The 20,167-nt window shown below is 35.6% G+C and overlaps 1 protein-coding gene across 6 annotated transcripts in view; it reads left to right on the top strand.

The window, feature by feature from the left end:
- TRPC4 (transient receptor potential cation channel subfamily C member 4) overlaps positions 1-20,167 on the top strand; it is a 200,458-nt gene that overhangs the window by 62,684 nt on the left and 117,607 nt on the right. Inside the window, exon 1 of one of the 6 annotated variants that reach the window (XM_054701806.1) lies at positions 4,624-4,641. The exons of 3 other annotated variants lie outside the window; for them this stretch is intronic. Coding sequence is in view for 2 of the 3 variants with exons in the window: in XM_054701804.1 (XP_054557779.1) it covers positions 11,980-11,988 (9 nt within the window). In the remaining variant the exon portion in view is untranslated. Of the gene's footprint in view, positions 1-4,623; positions 4,642-7,334; positions 7,380-11,979; positions 11,989-20,167 lie in introns of those variants that run through there. 2 more of the 6 variants (XM_054701805.1, XM_054701804.1) reach the window with 2 other exon arrangements.

Below are 20,167 nucleotides of genomic sequence, written 5' to 3'. Positions count from 1 at the left end.
AGGCTGAACCATATAAAATGTCTTAATGTCTTCAGTAAAATATAAATGAAAATGATAGAGTTATAGATACATTGTTTTCCTCTTGTCATCACCCCTCGACCCATTTGTTTTTTGACCACTAAGGCACTCAAGATACAGACAGGAACAAACAAGGTATCTGTTTTCATTTATCTAGATCTTTCCTGTTGTTATTGCCTGGTATCCAAATTGTCTACTTGACCCTCCTTCCTTTCACCCTGAACTCTTCACTTCTTACATCAAAACTAATTGAATAACTGTAAAGACCATGCATGCACCTCAGTAGCTCAAAATCTGTTAAAGTAAAATCTTATAAAATGTGTAGTATTGCAACACTAACAATTTCTGTCCTACTTGATAATGAACACATCTATATGTCTACAAGTGGCAAACTACTAGATTAGCCTACATTCTTTTACACAAGCTTTGCTTTTAGCTACTGTTATATTCACTTTGCTTCAGAAATTCTATAAGAATCTTTGTGATTATTAGAACCTCGTGACCAAGTGTCCTCTGAAGAACATTCTGTTTTCTCATAATCTCTGTTTTGTGGTCCATTTTTAGATCTCATCAACTTAACATTATGTCTCTGCTTGTTGCTTTATGGCTTTTTGTTGCTTGTTTCACATCCAGTTATTAGTGAGTTACCTTCTTACTGCATTAGTTAAATTGTACTGATAGGAAAAACTGCTATTGCTTCATCTGTTCTTCCAAACTTGTACAACCTTGAAGGGGTGAACAGGTAATGGCAATATCTAAAGACGTATGTGAGGTTATTGCTCAGTTTTTCAGCCCCAAGGAGGTATAGACCATTTACATGGGAATGAGTAGGAGCTGGTTTTTATCTGTATAAGTGTACTTCCTCAGTCACCTTATGATTCTGAAATTTCTTCCATAATCATGTTGCTATTTATATTTTCTAATAGCAATGATCTTATCTTGTCTACCCTCTTGTTTCATGCCTCTTATAGGTGACCATAAAACAGATGCCGTGACTATAGTTTGGATCATTTTAGATAAGGACCAGTCTATACAGAACAAAATGCCATTATACATTTTTTCACATGTTTATTACTAAGTAACCTTCTCAGTCTATTTTCAGGAGAACTTTGGCCATATATTTCAGTGTCTTTTAGTCAATGACATTTGAGCTGGCCAGAGTAATTTGGCATCTGGAAAAGTTATTTGCTATTATGAGAGTGTTTGTTGGAAGAGGTTCAACTTTAGCTAAACTCTAGCCTCAGAAGCAGGTCCTGGCTCCTTAGAGGCATTTGATCTGAACCCTGATTATTAATAAAGGCAGTAAAGTTTTGCAATCTGCCAGGAGTCTGAAATATCCCAGGCTATGTGTTTCTGGAAGATTTCTCTTGTATTAGTCTGCTGGCCAAGAATTCCTTTTCTATTTGTACATTCTAGAATTCCTCTTCAGTGAAGGTACTGAGAATAAACAAAAATTGTATCTTTTTTGAAATAGTATCTTTTGGTACAAATGGATTAATTCTGAGTTGGTTATATTAAGTGAATAAGCCAGAAAGGTAAAGACAGGTCTGATGGTCTTACTTATCTGTGAAATATAAATAACTAAAATAACATATACTGGCAAAGTACGGCCAAAACAAGTCTTAAATTTTGTGAATAAATATACTGGTTACAAGTGGGAAGGGAGGCGGGCAGGGAGGGCAGATGCATAGGGGAAGGAAAGGTATGGCAAGGGAGGTTTGGTGGAGGTTGAGTGAAGCATGTGCACATAAGGAATAGTAAAAATACAGCCCCAACATTATATAGACATGTAAATGACTGACAAATCAATCAAAAAAAAAAAAAAAAAAAAGCTAGGTCTAGAAAGTCATGTTAAACAAACAGAGAATTGTAACTTCTGCTTGAACTTTATCATTTTGAAATAACAAGTCTAATCTACCTCAGAGACTCTGGTATCTTGTACAGTGAAAATGAGGTTGTTAAAACCATAACTGTATACAGTATATCCCACAAAAGTTGCCTTGGGGCTTGGGTACAGTCAAACCCCACTGAATCATGATTATTTGTGATTTTCTTAGAAAATATTACATCTTTGGAATAACAGTGTCCATAAATCAGTATATTGTAGGTAGCAAATATTCTCTTAATAGGAATTTTTTCCTCTCATAAATTTAATTCCTTATATCATTCTTGTGATCACTGAAATCCATGTCGTATATTATTACAATTCACCTAACTTCCAGTCTCATGGGCGACGTATCTCCCAAAGACTCCGCAATAGGTTGCCATTTTGTTGAGGTCACAAAGTTAAGTGTAAAACCTGAAAACAATAACATCCAAGTGGACAAAATGAACGTAAGTTGTCCTAAGATGATTTAAGAAAAAGGATGGATCTAATATAAAAATTATGCAAATCTAATTACCAGAATATTTACTTAAAATGTGATCGATATGGCTAAAGTGATATATTCTATTAAAATTTAACAATTTTTTTCTCTGGAAAAAGATGGAAAATTTGATAATATCCTGAAATCCTGGGGGCTGTAAAATTCATATAATTGGGACACTTCTCCAATGTTTTCATGAAGGAACAACTTGAGGATGATTGCTATGCTGGGCTATGTGTTTAGAGCTGGGGAGATGAAACTGTTCATGTTTCTGGAATCTTTTTTTTTAAGATTTATTTATTTATGCATACAAGAACTGGGGTACAGGCCAGAGGTGCAGGGTGGGGGGTGGGGTGAGAGGATTCACCAGAGAGAGTGGGAACAGAACAGGCAGACTGACTGAAATACACTACTGAGGGGAGCAGCAGGCGAGACAGGAGAGGTCTGCTGAGCCATGTGGGTAGCTCCCTGGCTGACCAGGGATCAAACTCGTACTGCAGAGCTGAGGATAGCTTCACAGTGCTGTGCTTAACCCCTTGTGCCATCAGGGAGGCCCTGTTTCTGGAATCTTAAAGTCTATCTATAAAGAGCAACAGGAAAAATATCATGGAATTATGAGTAAAGGTGGTTACAGTGGGAAAGATGAAAGAGAAATAAATTCTCATGTAATTATGACATTAAATTGACTTGATTGGGTAAATACAAAATGTTGCAGAGGACACGAAGGCGCATAAGGGTCAGAAGAAGAAAGAGGAAAACTGCGTAAGGGTTGATACTGAGAAAACCAACTCCATTAATTGAGATAGAACTGAAAGGAAAAAGTGTTTGGGACCAGATTGAATGTACTCCTTTTTTAACTTACTGAAATTGACGTCTGGGAGGTAGTTAGCAATTCTGGACTTAGGAAATGGGTCAGAGGGTGATACATATAGGTGATATTGAAGGCATTGAAGCCAAAAATCATTATCCTATGTCTCATCATTATGACACATTTCTCTTCTTATCCTTGCATGTTGTTTAAATATGTAATTTTAAAATTTTGGGAACCCCTTTTGTATATTCACCAGGAAACAGTTTTAGTGATTTTTAGTAAATTAAGTGATTAACTCATTGTAGCATCTAATAAAATATGTAGGTTTTGCTAGTTAAATAGCGGAGCATAGCTCACTAAATATCTCCTTCCATATTTAATGTAGACCTTCATAAATCAGAGTACTGAGACCTAGAGTGTTATTATTAATTTTATGATAAAGCAAATGGAAAGAGTAACAGTTTATTTCTTTCCTGGAGTACATTGCACAGAGGACCTGTGTCCTAAACTAAGCAGGAAGATGATAAATTATGTCTTCTTAGTGGGACTGCTCCCTTGCTAGAATGATTATACTGATATTTTATGATGACTTTACTGGAGTTTTCTTTAATCTTCTTAGTACCTTGTTTCTCTACAGGGAAAAACTGAGAGTGACTTCTTAGCCACCTTTTCATACAGTTCATTGGTTACTTCACTTTTAATTATTTCTACCAGAACTTTCTCTTTAACATCTTCTAAAGCCAGATTAATTTTCAGGTTTCAGCTATTTCAACAAATGTTTATCAGAAATGGAACTTGGCTTGTCTATTCTTTGCTTAGATTAGTGATTCTCAGTTTATTTTTAAAAATATTTATTTATTTATGTATATGAGAACTGGGGTACAGGCCAGAGGTGCGGGGGGGGGGGTGAGAGGATTCACCAGAGACAAAGTGGGAAACAGAACAGGCAGGTTGGCTGAAATACACTGCTGAGGGGAGCAGTAGGTGAGACAGGAGAGGTCTGCTGCACTATGCGGGTCACCTCCCTGGCCAGGGATCGAACTTGTGCTGCAGTGGCTGCGGATAGCTTCACAGTGCTATGTCTTAACCCCTTGCACCCCCAGGAAGGCCCCCGATTCTCAGTCTTTTTTAACAGCATCAGAATCAGTGACAAATATTGTTAAAGTACAGATTATTGGTTTTCACCCTCAGAGCCTCTCTATAGCAGGTCTAGCATGGGTCACCTGGAATTTGAATATCTAAGGTGATATTGTAACAGGGTGGTCCCCAGGAAAAGAGAATGTTTCAGATTTCCTGCCCCACCCAAGGGAAGGTGGAGCTGAGCAGGGAGAAAAAGAAGCTGCAGAGGAGACTGAGAAGAAAGGAAGCAGGATGGAGATCCAGAAGGAGACCTGGAGGAGGCACATGGAGCAGAGAGACACATGAAGAAACTGCGCTTGCCTTTTGGTCGGTCGTGGACTGGGTGACACAGATGTGGGTGAGAGACCCACGGAGAGGTTAAAAATGGCAGCTTTTATCTTGGTTTTGATTTTGCTCTTTTCCTTCCAAACTTATCTGATTGTTTCTGACCCTCTTCTGTGGGTCTGCACTGAAAGGTGCTTTAATCTTGTGGTAGACTTTTGGGCCTTGCTCTGGGCCAATCCCGTTTGGGTGGACTTTTGCCCACTAGGGGATGGGTAACTTTGGGTGCTTGATTTAGAAACTCTATTCTTTGCCTTTCCTGTGCTGTTTACTAATTGTATTAAAGTTCCCTCCCATTAAAGTCTTACATGTTTTTGTGTTGAGGCGGTGGATTGCAGAACCTATGTAGAACAGGCAGGTTGAGGGATCTGGGCTGTCCCTCTCCCTGCCCTCTAAAAATATTAATAGAAATGCCTGTCTCAAAGACAATACTTGGAAAACCACTTAAAAGTTGGAGAAGGATAGAGACTACTATAGAGGAACAAAATCTGTCATTCAAAAATGTATCTTCTGCCACATGGTTGAATATATGGTAAGGACTCTGAAGGCTGAGTTGCTTTTGAAGTGACATTTAGGTATCAATTTCTCTCCTCCTCATCAACTTCTCTCCTTAAGGACATCTCCCTCATTGTATGGTAATACCTAATCTCCTCATCACATCAAATGAGATGGCAGATCTTAAATCTGCATAACTTTGCTTATTGTGCCTTCCTTGGTAAATTCCCTATATGCCCTCCCTTCTTTCTCCCAACCTCCCTGTCTTAGCTAAGCATTTTAAGATGGTGTCTGAAGCCATGTGGTGAGTTACTCTATTTTACTGGGTCTCTCTTATGTATACAAAGGTACACTTGTTAGTAAACTTCATTTTGATTTTTTCTCTTATCAATCTATCTGGTGCTAGTTTGATTGTTTGCCAGACTTAAAGAACATAGGGGGTAAAGGATGATTTCCTTTGTACCCTGAAAATACAGTAAAATTATTTATTTGATGTTAGGTATATTGAACTATATTATACTAACCTCACTTTACTTTTAATTCTTAACTGGCATTTACTATATGAGAGTTTCCCAGTTTCATTAATGTATTATATTTTCCCCTCTTTGGGAAAAATATTTTGTTAAACATTACTTATTAGTTCAATCGTCAAGGTCCTAGAGAATTTCAATTGAAAAAGTTTTTATTTTAAAGCTCAACAAAAAAAGAATGCCAGATTATATAATTGTAATGAATCTTAGAGATCCTTAATCCAATTACTTCATTTTACAAAGAAAGAAAAGAGCAACACAGTGGAGTCTGGGGGTTGACTTAACCAAAGGTAATACAAATTAATAGCTAGCAACTGACCTTGAAATAGTGTGACTGATGATGACAATAATAATTATTATTATTATTATAATACTAGATAATCGCTGCACCTGGTAATTAGTGTAATAATCTTATTTGCATTGTCTCATATAATCTTCACTTTATCCTATTAAGGTAAATGCTATTGTCATCCCATTTATAGATTGGAAAGTGAATGTACAAAAAGGCTTAAGTGACACATCTCAGATCACAAAATCAGAAAATATCAGTGCTGGAAGTCAAGAGTCTTAGAAGTTAACAACTTGGCCGGTCTGGTTTCAACCACTCACCAGACTGGCTAGAAGTCACTTAAATCATTAGTTAATTATCCTATTTAGGATATGAATTAGAAAAACTTACAGGAGCTTCCACATATACATATTCAGACTATATTTCTAGCTTGAATATTATAAAGCCACTTATAATTTAGTTGCTCAGTAAATATTAATAAAAACTTTTAAGTACTGGGAAAAAAGAGAGTTGAATAGACATGCTCACTTCCAGTCTTGTTCAAGCACTTGGTAACAGGACAAATATGTGAAAGTCTGACACTTGCTTTTCTTGACTGCTAATTTGGAATATAACATTAATTTTACTTCTCAATGTCTGGCAATGTTCGAATTCTTTTAAAGTGTTTTTAATAAGGAAACATATAATAATAACAACACAATAAACTATTGTTTCTGTGTTATAGTTTTCTATATGTGCTTTGATTGCCATAGATCTGTCTCCTACTGACAAACTGTAACAGGGTGGCTAAAGCCACCTGGTGCTTGGAGGGGGTTCCTCTTAAGCATAGATAGCCCCAGGGAAAATGCTAAAAAGTGGGGTGGAGCAATTGATAAAAAAAAAATATAAGTGACTGCAGGGCATGGATTCATTCAATCCTTGTGATTTAGCATTTGGGATTTAGCGTGAAGGGCAGTGGATTTGGGGCTCCACCACACTGATCTTCCAGAAGGCTGTTGTGAGCCTCAGAAGGTGGCGGTTTCCAGCAGCCAGCCTCAGAGAGGAAGAGTTCAGAGGCTTTGCAGGTAGCTGAGTGACTCAAACTGTTTCTGGTTTTGCTGCTGTTGCAGCCTGGCAAAAAGGACGAAGACCAGGAGGAAGGAGTCTCACTGAGATGTGTGAGTGTGGCCATTTGTTGCGTCATTTTGTAACAGGGTGGTCACCAGGAAAGGGGGAGTTTCCAGGTTTCCTGCCCCACCCAAGGGAGGGTGGAGCTGAGCAGAGAAAAGTAGAAGCTGGAGTAGAGTCTGAGGAAAGAAGGAAGCAGGATGGAGACCCAGAAGGAGACCTGGAGGAGGCACATGGAGCAGAGAGACACGTGAAGAAACTGTTCTTTCTTTTTGGTTGTGGACTGGGTGACACAGATGTGGGTGAGAGACCCGTGGGGAGGATAACAATCGCAGTTTTTGTCTTGATTTTGATGTTGCTCTTTTCCTTCCACACTTTGTCTGATTGTTCCTGATCCTTTTCTGTGGGTCCCCACTGAAAGGTGTTTTAGACCTGTGGCAGGCTTTTGGGCCTTACTCTGGGCTAGTCCCATTTGGGTGGACTTGTACCCATGAGGGGGTGGGTAACTGGGTGCTTGATTTAGAAACTATGTTCTTTGCCTTTCCTGTATTGTTTACTAGTTGTATTAAAATTCCTTTTCATTAAAGTCTCATATGTTTTGTGTTGATGTGGCAGATGGCAGAACCTATTTAGAGGAGGCAGGTTTGCGGAGTCCACGGTGCCCCTCTCTCTGCCTTGTAACAATTTGACCGCTTGTCTGATGCTGTGTCACTTGTCTGGTGCTGTGCTGGGACATCTCAGCAGCTCATGGAACATTTCCTGTTGTGTCTTCTGCTGTCTTCGTGAGTCATAACCTGGCCTAGTCTGTTTGCCGAGTATCCGCAGTGGCAGGAAGAGGCCATTTTAGACAAGTGGCCTATAGTTTGTGGCCTACTGTTCAGGAGAGGAGCTCCGCGTCCTCAGTGGCAGAAAGATGCCATTTTAGCTACTTTTGTGTGGGACCAAAAAATACTAGATGTGGCTTTGGGTGAGGTAAAGGCCATTTTTGGCTTCAGTAAGTCTTTGTTTTTCCCTGGTTTGTTAAATACATCCCTTTGTTGTTTTCTAGGCCTGAGTAGTCTTGTAATAGAATGCTGATAGTGATGGGCAAACTATTTGGGCAGTGTCCTTGGCCAGTTTTAGTGCCCCTTGCAGCCCTGTATCAAAACAAATATACAAATAATATAAAATAGGCTGAAAAAGATAAAGTTAAGTATTGGCAATCTATCCTCAAGAGTGCATGACTCTTTTTATTATTATTATTTGGGAATGCAACAATTGGAAATAGAAATCCTGTTCAGAGAGAGCAAAGGAGAATTTAATTCAGTTAACTCTTTTTCTTTTTATCTCAGTGCATATAGGAAATTAAAAAAAAGTTTCAATGAATTTGCTAATATAATTGTGGTTTCAAAACCATTACCTATTGTGTGATCATAAACATCAAAGAGTCTGAAATAAGCGACTGACAATAGCATGTTAATGCAAACGTGTATCATCCAAAATATGCTCTGCTGACAAAAAATAAAGACCATTTTTCAGTTGATATAGATGCTAATAAATATATCCTTCACTACTGGGAAGAGAACTATGTTCTTTAAGCAGAGCTAAAACTGTCAAATTGAATCGATTTACTTTCTTCTTCAGGACTCAGATACCCCGAAAAAGTTTATTTTTAACTCTTGCATGCATTAATTTTCCTCATTGCACTCCAGAACAAGTAATTTGTCTTCTGAAGCCTCATGAAGTTCATGTGATACCTATTAAATAAGGTTATACAATCAAAGTATTCTAACTTTCTTTGGTGATTAGTCAATTGAGGTTTCCCTCTTCTATTTTGTTTCATTACATCCTATATATTAACAGTAAGTGAACTTAAATATATGTGCAATCTTAATCTTAGGTACTATCAAAATTCAGAGTGAGAGTAAAAAGCAAGTGAGAGAGAGTATTATATAAAGTATTATAAATTAATTTACTATAAGCAAATTATAGTAAAGTATAAGAAAGTATTGGTTATAGCAAAGCATGATGTGAAAGAGAATGACAGCAAAGTATTAAATGAGGTATCAAAACACTGTGAGACAGCTAGATATCATCAGTTACTCTTTATATTTTTCTGTAAATTACCACTAGAAAAGTTGTTTACAATATTTTCTTAACTTATCATTAATATGAAAAAGGTGAAAATTACCCTCAAATATGATGTTTATAATGTAGCCATCAATATAAAATGTTTTTATTAGCAAGTATTTTGAACTCTAAAAATTAAATTGAGTCTTATTATCCCACAGCAGGGAGTTTAAAATCTATTACAATGCAGGGTATAGATTGTGTTTAGTCAACTGGCAAAGGGCAATCATTAGAGATATGAATAATTCTGTACTAAGTGCAAGAATTTTGAATGACAACTACACAACACTACTAATAGGATAAAGTGACCTAGGTAATTGGTCACTTTGATACATCAAATAATATACTATTTAACCTCCTTAATCATGTTGACATTTTATTCTTCTTAATTACCAGAAAATTAGAGATTTATAATCCCCCTGAAAATGTGTTTTTTTTTCCCTTCCAGCATACCACATTTATTATGAAAAATTGAAAAAAATCATTAAATGTGTTTGGAATTCACAAGAGTGAGAAGCTTTAATTCCTTCTAAAGATCAAATGGAAAATAACCTCAAGAGATAAAACAAACTCCAAGTATTGAGGCATTTTCATTCCATAATAAAAAAAATATGAATTAGGGCCCCTGGAGTGAGATGAAGTGAGATATAATGAAGAGAGTTGAGAGAGAAAGATTTAGGTATGAATCCAATTTTATAGTCTCAGGTAAATCATTTAATCTTTTCAACACTGACTTTCTCATAAATAAGAGGAGAATCATATATAGTCCCTGCTCACCAGGTTGTTTTAAAGATTAAATAGTTAATGCATGCTAAGGGGCCTAGCTCTTGAGATCTCACTATGTGTGAGTTACTCAACTGTGAAGCCATTTGAACATTTTATTCTTATTAATATAATCCAATTTAAAATCCATACATTTTCAATAGGCTAAATATTCCTCATAACAAATTCATTGTGAAGTGTCAAGTGTTAGGATTCAGGGTGAGGCTAAAATAAGAGAGTAAAACTGATCTTTGAAATGTGAGCCTTGGTGAAAAGATTTTTGAGGTTCATTTCCCTCAATCCATCATAAATGTGATCAAATCAAAAAGTACCACATCTAAGTAAGCTATATATTAATTGAACTCTTGGTCTTCATTTATTATAATTTGAAAAAATAATCATTAAGGAATAATAGTGAGTTTTTTAAGAACCAAGTTTTCAAGCATTTAGAAAAAAATAGTTCTCATTTTCAGTACCAAAATTAATTCTTTTTTAAAAAAAATTATTTATTTATTTATTTATACAAGCACTGGGTACAGTCAGAAGCGCGGGAGGGTGAGAGAATTCACCAGAGCCAGAGCGGGGAGCAGAGCTGGCAGAAGGACCGAAGTACACTGCTGAGGGGAGCAGCGGGCGGCAGGAGAGGTCTATGTGCCTTGCAGGACCCTCCTCCAGTGGCCGGGGAGCAGCCCGGGATCTAACCAGCGCTGCAGAGGCTGCGGGCAGCTTTGCAACCCAGCGCTCAACCGCTGCGCCACCGGGGTGGCCCCCAAAATTTATTCTTTAGGCAATAATTTTCTAGATCAATTAACCAATGTCCCAAGGCACTATTGTTTCAGTCATCTATTAGAAATATTTGACAATGATCCTACAATGTGAATTCCAAGCATGTCTCAGCCTTCTGAGAGGATGCTCAAACCCACCCAGAAGAGGTGGGTGTTTTGGGGACGCTAACAATTCATACTTGAAGATTTATCAACTGGAGGTATGTGCTCTTTTCCCTTAAATCAAATCATGAGGAGTAAAAAGACTGGGTTTGATTTCCCATGATTTTCATCTCCTCGTGCATCCTAATTGCTACACTTCTTCTTAATTCTGGAATCTTCTAAGGAAAATATGTAGATTTCTTTGATTTAGGTATATAGAGTTAACTGTTAATCAACATCGGTACCGTTAGACATAAATGTGACTTTTTAATACAGTAATATGATGAATAAGGTAGAAATTTTATTTAGATAATTATTTAGACTTTACATTATGAGTATTACCCCACAGTCTAAAATATCAGAGAAGCCTCAGTTCACAATATATTGAATATTTTTCCTCAAAAATAATATATGATTTGAAAAAGCAAATAGGTGGAAGTGCATTGAAAATTTATCATTTTTAAATTTTTAGATTTTTTATTGAATTAACATCGGTTAACAACATTGTATATGATTCAGAGGTATAGGGCCACACCACTTCACATATGTTACCACATCACACTCACAATCAAGACACCCATGGCCCTCCACCATAGTCCACTGGGTCTGCTCCATACTTTGCTACTATCTTTCCCCTTTCCTGGTAGCCTCAATTCCATAGTCAGTTTTCTAGGATTTGCTATTTGACCTTTGTTTGTCTTTCTTCTTCTGACTTATTTTGTTTAGCATAATCCCCTTTGATTCCATTAATGTCACAAATTGCAAGAGTCCATCATTTTTCTTTTTTGTATCATAAAATGAATTTTATCAACACAGACTTACTTTTTCTTTAGATCTGTCTTTCTAAATAGGCACACACACCACTTTATATTAAAAATAATGGGAAAAGGAATTGCTTTTCTTAGAATCAGATAGTTTCCTAGGTTTGGGAAAGATTCTAAAGGTTACCTGATACAGTCACACTTACTTTGCTAATTATTTGTGCTGAGCATTATAGATATTGAATATTGAATCACTGGCTCCTGCTCCTTCTTCAACTCTATTGTAGTAGAGCAGCAAGGAGAACAACTCACAATGAAGAGAGGGATATAGGAAAGTTAGCAGAATGGTTTGGGTGAGTAAAGTTTCAATAGTGGACTCATGGTGTTCCTCATTGCTCCTCTTTGTTCTATTATCTTTAAAATTTCCTTGCCTACCTACTGTAACCAAAATATTAAAGTATGATCATAGAGAAGAGCTTGACTTCAAGGAATTTATTCTAGCATTCAATCGCAGCTTCATTTGCAACTTCAAGATAAGTAAAAGTAATAGTATATAAATAACATGCATCCTCATTTTTTTTTTTTTTGTTAAGATTTATTTATTTATACAAGCACTGGGTACAGTCGGAAGTGAGGAAGGGTGAGAGAATTCACCAGAGTCAGAGTGGGGAACAGAACAGGCAGACAGAGGGGAGACACTGCTGGGGGGAGCAGCAGGCTCGCCATGTGGGACCCTTGCCCGTGGCCGGGGATTGAACCGGCGCTACAGAGGCTGCAGGCAGCTTCGCAGCCCAGTGCTCAACCACTGCGCCACTGGGGAGGCCCTCATTTGTTTTGTTTTATATACAGTATTGATTTTCCAATTATATTTTCATTTATATTTTATGAGAATATGGGAGTAGTATCTGATGTCTAAGAAATATCCATATTAGATTTTGTAAGTACAAAAATTAAAGGAATTCAATAGTAATAAAAGAAAGAGATCAATACCATTGTATTTCCCTGAAAGTGATAAAAATACATTAAAAAGTATTTAGTGGATTTGGAGAAAGTGTAATAAATTAGTATATTAGATTTTTTTTTTGCAATAATAGGATATACTCTTCACTCTGAGTGGAATTAACATGGAATATTTTGTTTTGTATACATATAACTACTAGCTCTATCAATGAAACAGTTAAGATTTAAAGTTTTTATTTGCTTAGCTAAATATATATTAAATGTTGATTAAATATATATTAAATGTTGATTAATACTTAAATTCTTTATCTTAGAATATCAGAATCCATTAATCTTTGTCACCTGGGAAGCTTTTGAATCTTCTGTCCTGACCTTAAATTACCAGCCTTAGGAATGTACACTTCAAATATATTCCACTTTGTGCTTTTCAACCTGAATTTAATGCCTGATTTGCAGGTAGTGCTCATTAAATCATGTGTTCTCAGGAACACCTGTTATGGATGAGTTTTATTTTACTTAACCTTGACATAACTGCGTAGTTATGTCAATCAAAAAAGCAGTGACTCTATGTCTATCCTTGAAACTGGACAGAATTAGCAATATTGGTACATTACCTTTACCTCTTCTCCCCTCAACATACACACTCAGTCCTGGAATCATCATCTTTTACATTTAGAGAAATTTAGAAACTTGCCCCAAATTATCAAGATTATTTGTATTACCAAAGATTATTTGTACATGAACCAGATTTAGAATTCTGGTTTAGTCTGGATCAAATAGAAATATTTAGTATAAAGATTATCATTTAAATTCTAAACTTACAATTTTGTGGAAACAAAGAAAAACCATAAATCTAAATAAATGTTTTAAGGCTTAGTTTCACATTATAGGAAATGTTTCATGGTAGAAAAAGATGATGTTTGGTATCAGCAGATAGAAAATCAAGTCCTAGTTCCACCTCTTGTGTGGCCCAGTAGTAATTATTTAATTTGAAATGGAAAATTGTACTGGCTACCTGTCACAATTATTGTGTAACAGGAGACTGACGTCAAAGACTTACAGTCAGTGCCCTTTGGAGGAGGGTGCTGGTTGAGGATAGATAGCCCCAAGGAAAATGCTAGAAAGTATCACACTTTGGGGTGGAGCAACTGGTAAGAAGTAGGAGGGATTGCTGAAGCAGCTGCGGATTATTTAGTGTTCAGGATTCAGCGATTGAGGATTCAGTGTTTGGGATTCAGCTTTTGGGATTCAGTGTTTCCAGGGTCAGCGATTTTGGCCCACACCGCGCCAATCTTCCAGAAGGCTACTGTGGGTCTCTGATGAACGTGGAAAGGCCTCTAGCAGCCAACTTCAGAGAGGAAAAGTTCAGAGGCTTTGCAATTTTAGCCGAGTGACTAAAACTGTTCCTGGTTTTGCTGCTATTACAGCCTGGCAGAGAAGGGGAAGGCATGGAACCAGTTGTCTCTCTGAGGTGTGAGTGTGGCCATTAGTTGGGTGCTTCAGTCACTAGCTGCTGTTTTGAGTGTTGCTTGCCTGTTGTTGCGCTGAGGCATCTCTGCAGCTCTCAGAGCAGCTTCTGCTGTGCCTTCTGTTGTCTTCGTTAGTTGGAACCTGGCCTATAGTTTGGTGGCCACGTGTTCCAGGTCTGCAGTGGCAGGATAATGCTTGGGCACTTGGTCTATTATTCAGAAGAGGAGCTCTGTGTCTTCAGTGGTGGGAAAACACCATCTTAGCTGCTTTTTATTTAGGACTTGAAAACACTGAACACTGATTCTGGTGAGGTAAATGGCCATTTTTGCGTGCAGTAACTCTGCTTTTTCCCCAGTTTGTTAGTAAATCCCATTGCTGTTCTCTTAGCCTGAGTAGTCTTGCAATTTTGTGCATGGGTGAAGAACTCAGACAGTGACCAATAAATTATTTAAGCAGTGTCCTTGGCCAGTTTTAGTGCCCTTGCTGCCCTGTATCAATTATGTGAACTAGATACTTGAAATACTTTATGTAACATGCCTAGGATATTTACATTTGATTTAATATTGTGATATTGTCATTCATTTCAGAACCTAGTATGTTAGTTTGAACGATGTCTTAAGTTTCACATTTTTGGCTTGCTTCTAAGTTGCTCTGATTATGTTTCAAATTTGCTTATGGCAGACCACACCAGTCAAACTTGTTGAATTCTGGTGATGTACCTTTAAGGAAAGGCTTTCTAGAAATTTGCATGATGGTTAAGCTGCTTGTGAATCCATGAGAGGTTGAATGGAGCTGGGAAAATTAGCCATTACCTCCAAAATGTCTGGAGATCAAGAGAGAGAAAATGGCCAAGATATCTACAGTGAAATTTAAATAAATATAATCTAAACTTGCAATTAAACATCAAATAAAATACAGTTTTAATCTGAATAAGAGAGTTAAAGAAAAGTGATCAGTGATAATCTTATAGAAAAATAAACAGGGATAATGTTGGGAATATATTTTCAAAAGAGACAGTACATTGATATTTAACACTAGCAGAATATGTGTAGGATATCTGGTCACCTAAGTCATACTGTCTTTTAAAATAGACGGTAGAGCAGATCAAGTTTGTTTTGACCACACTTAAGGAAAAGACTGCCACCTGGTGAATACTTGAGGTCTTTAGGATGCATATGTTAGTTTTAATCACTGGTATGAATTTAAGTAATAGTAATACAGTTTATATTATTTTATTATTTTTTCAGTGGATTACAGTTTTTACACTTTGTAATATTAGAATTTCATGTAGGCACTACCAAAATCACGTTTCCATGGAATTTGTACATTGTTACCTGATTTGATTAACTAGTACAAATGTAATTTTATAGGTTACCTAATTCAGTTTATAAGTTATCCCCAAAAGCAAAAAAAAATTATTAGCCACTATTTTATATGTCACTTTGGATTTCTTTTTCACTTAATTGCATGGCAAAATGATAAAAAATATGATATGGTAGGATTGCTATTATGTTCATATGTTCTATTCATTACAAATCTGATCCAAAAGGCAAAGAACAGGGGAAGGTCATTTTTCATTGTATAGCTAGTGCTATAGAAAGAATCTGTTCTGCTTTCCCCATGATTTAACTCCTTTTGTATATTTTTATATAGGATATGAGAGATGAGGAAATAAATCCCTATATATATGTGTGTGTGTGTGTTTATGTATATATTCCAAATTTTACATTCCAAATTTTATCTATAATTGTATGGATATATCTTAGAATATTTGGATATAAATCATGTATCTAAAATTTCAAGTTCACTGCTAAAGGAACTCGATGGAGGGGACAAAAACAAAAGTATTTTTTTCCCTTTACATATGCATTCCTCAGCATCCAGTTAAAAAAATCTAGTTGATTTTTTTTCTAGTTGTGGGCAAAATAAATTCATCACTCCACCAGGAAGAGTAAGGGACCCAACACTGTTTCTCTTGCCTAGAAGGCTCTGCTGCACCAGTGACATAATTTACCACTTGTCTTTTCTCATTAGTGTCACACTGTCAATTCCTAGCATATTTCCAAGTGTTATTTCAGTTATTTTTATACAATCTTAGAAGAGAAGATTTGAAAAACTTTATCTCACTATTGTCCTTTAGTTTTATATCTATTTTTTAACCCTGAAAGACTGTTTATTTGTGGTATTATTATTCCTTAGAATACTTACCAATTCAATACATCACATGATGTTGATAAATCTGTTATCCTTATTTACTTTAATTTGTTAGGTCTTATTTTTATGTTTTTTGTTTTCTTTTTATATTTTATTTTATATATTTTTTACATTGTTTTCATTTTTTACAATATCACCCAGTCAAAAAATGGGCCAGAGAGCTAAAAAAAAAAACCAAAAAACACTTCTCCAAAGAGGAAATGCAAATGGCCAAAAGGCATATGAAAAAATGTTCAACATCACTCTTAATCAGGGAAATGCAAATCAAAACCACAACGAGATACCATCTTACACCAGTGAGAATGGCACATATAAAAAAAAAAAAAACAAAATCAAAAACTGGCAACAACAAATGTTGGGGAGAATGTGGAGAATAAAGAACTCTCCTACACTGCTGGTGGGAGTATAAACTGGTCCAGCCTCTATGAAAGCTGTGGGGAGGTTCCTCAAACTTAAAAATTGTTAGGTCTTTTTAACAAAACTTTTTTCCCTTTCATTTTTTCCCTTCTTGTGATTACTAATATATAAACGTAGAAACTCTTATTAGCTATTGATGTGGCATTTGGTTCCTTTAAAGGAAAATAATATTTCAGTGTGTTGTACTGTGATAGATTTTGTACATTCACTTTCTTCTCACATCTAAGTACACATTATACTCCAACTCAATCTTGTTTTCTTCTACTGGCTACATGTACTATGTATTCACTAGGATTAACAGTTTGTTGAATGTGTAGGTAAATGGATGAATAGGGCCATTAAAAATATTCATTATCATTCATGAAAATAAAATCAGACAAAGGAAAATCCTGGCAAGATAAACTAAAATAGAACACCAATAGCAATTTTAAGTCTGTAATTAGGTAACAGATCTGATTTAGAGAATTTTCAACATGAAAATAAAATTATCAAAGCTGTCACAAAATTATTTGGAAATATAGATATTTTTAATGTGGCCTTGATTTCACCAAATAGTAGGGTACACTGCGGCTTTCTGAATAGCCTCACCTCATTTTGAAAAGTCAAAGTTCTATATAGAGCAAGAAGACTTCCTTGCAGAGATTATGATTTTTCCATAAAAACTAATAATTATTATATATGTGCTTCATATTCCCAATATTTTATATAAAATGCAGAAAGGTAGATAGAGAAGTAGTGGGTGGGTGGTGGATAGATGAATGCATAGACAGATGTTGATAGATGATAGATTAGATACATAGATAGATAGATAGATAGATAGATAGATAGATAGATAAGACTGATTAAATGTATATCCCTGAACAGTGGACTTTAAGGTAAATATATTTTCTCCTTTTACGCTTTTGGCATTTAAAAATATTTTGGTAACAAAGACATATAGCTTTTGTAATAGGAAAAAGGATAAAGTCTGTTTGAAAGATCCAAATGCTTGTACATACTATTGAAACACGATGGGCAAAGAGGGAATTAGTACTTATACAAGGAGTTTAGACATAGAGGTTTTTTTTAAGTCTTTAATTTTACTATTATAGTGATCAATAAATTGGTCATAAGTTTAGAAAGTTAACACACTCAATAGGAAAGTTCTTTCAGTATTCATAAATTAAATCTAAAATATTTTTAGTACTTTAAAATTTAATTTCCCAATAGCAGAAAAACAAAGACCACAATTGCAACAATTTTCTATATCTTCATTTTTAATATTATAAAAGTTAAATTAATTTTCTCCTCTGTATATCTATAAATCACTCTAACACTCTCAAAACACTTTTGTCAGATTAAGGTCACTTGATCCTGTAAGTAGAAAGGGCAATGTTGCTATTTCTAAAGGAAAAGTGCTGAGTGTTATACTTGAAACCACACAAGTAGAGTGCATGAGCCAAGCTCACTTGTCTCCTCTGCTTTACCTCCTCTGTTTTTTTAAAGGTATCTGTTGCAACCACATGCCATATGGCAACCAAATTGTAACAGGCACTCACACAGCCTCCCCTACCTTTGTGTCCTCACTGATCTGTAGCTGCTCATGTCTTCTTGACTTGAAATACTGGTTTCATATTTTCACTTTGTCAGATTCATTCTAAAATCAAGTCACTTTGGTTCCCATCCTGGATTTTGGACCAACATGCTTTTTCATTAAGATACATTATTGATGTAATTCTGTTGTACCTCACTGCCAAAAAAGGATCCATATGAAGTTTTTTATTAATTTCTCTGTTTAATAGGTACTGTGACCAAGGAAAGTTCTTAGAGTGACTTCTATTTATAGTACAGACTTGTTTAAAAAATTTAATTACTCAAAACAGTATGCAATGACATATTGACATATTAGATTGTGAGATCTTGTTCCTTATATTACCATATTCCCATATTTTGAGTGTCCATCAATCAAAGTGAATAGAGATGACAGGATTCATGTCATTTCTCCCAATTTTCCTGCCGCTGATGCTCCATCCACCTTGAAGACATAGTCTAGTGCTATATTTCCTATAGTTTCAAGTCCCAGGTCACTTGAGAATTTCAGGCAAGCTTAATATTTGTTTAACAAAAACTAAGATATATTCTACTATATGGAGACTTCATTGGAACCTGAAACCAGAGAAGTTAACATAATTATATCAACTTTCACTCATTTATGTAAATCTACATTAATTCACATATGTGGAATGAAAAGGACATGGGGTTTAAGCTTGATTGCTGGGAAGTAATATTATTCAAGAGATGACCAGAAGGGATCCCAGTAAGATTGAGCTAGAGCAACCAGGGAAAATGATGATCACAGTGATGATGATAAATATAACAATCATAATAGATTATGTTTTACCAGAGTTATGTACAAAACACTTCCCTATTCATCACCATTTTTAATCTTTAAAAATACCCTGACAGGTAAAGACTATAATCACTTTACAGATGAGTAAATTGAGGTGGTGGGAGGTTAAATAACATTACAAAGCTACAATTAGTGAGAAAGTCAATATTTGAGCCCATACACTACTATCCAGAGAAAATCAAGCCTTGTGAGTTGTAGTTCTGGTGACTTTCTTAAAGGAGACAATGATAAACAGCATCAAATGAAAATAAAACTAGAATCACTATTTACAAGTAATGTGTAATTCTTGTGCAGTGAAGTTTAGACAATTTCAAGAAATAAAAGATTTTAGTTAAATATCACTTAGTAGATTCTCCTCCACTCTAAAAGATGTACAGAAAAATAGTATTTAAAAAAAATATCTGGTAGTGGTGATAATCCCCTAATTCTACTGTGATTAAACCTAGTCAAAACCTGTGGTGATTTAAAATTGTCATTTGGTTGATGTCTTCTTAAGAGTTCAAACAGATTTCTCCTGTTCTTTATCCCAGATGCGAATAATATTCATGGTAGATCTATAACAGCACAAATGTCATTTTAGGAGTTATATCGCTTAAATTTTCAGTAATAGAATGTACTCATTTCAAACTTTGACATCTATCTACAATTACAAAACTAGCCAGACAAGAAAGTATTCTTCTACGTTTCAGCTGACTCAAGCACTATAATTGGGAGACTGTTTACATGAGGAGAAACAAATAAATATGGCAAAACTGAGTAAGACAGTTTCCTGGCCTTTCTCCTAATAATCTTAGGCTTATCATATAACCACTACTTCCTGTTATTTAGTGATTCATAGATTACAGAATGCTTTCACATTTAATCTTCACCACACTCATCTGAGAATTAACTCTGAGAAACTTTGATATACATTTCTCCAGTTTTTATTCCACAATGAGAAATACCTTGAATTAATGTCCACATTTTGAAATGGGAAAGTGAAAATTGAGAGAAGATAACTGGCTTTGTCATTTTCAGAAAAACTGAAATGGTTGAGGCGGAATTTAAGCGTATCTTTTTACTCTTGATGCCTGAGTTATTTC

This window comes from Talpa occidentalis, unplaced genomic scaffold (assembly GCF_014898055.3).
Source record: "Talpa occidentalis isolate TD23 unplaced genomic scaffold, MPIMG_talOcc4v2.1 talOcc4.5, whole genome shotgun sequence".
In the NCBI taxonomy this organism is placed as follows: Eukaryota; Metazoa; Chordata; class Mammalia; order Eulipotyphla; family Talpidae; genus Talpa; species Talpa occidentalis.
This window is presented reverse-complemented; position numbering and strand designations above follow the sequence as displayed.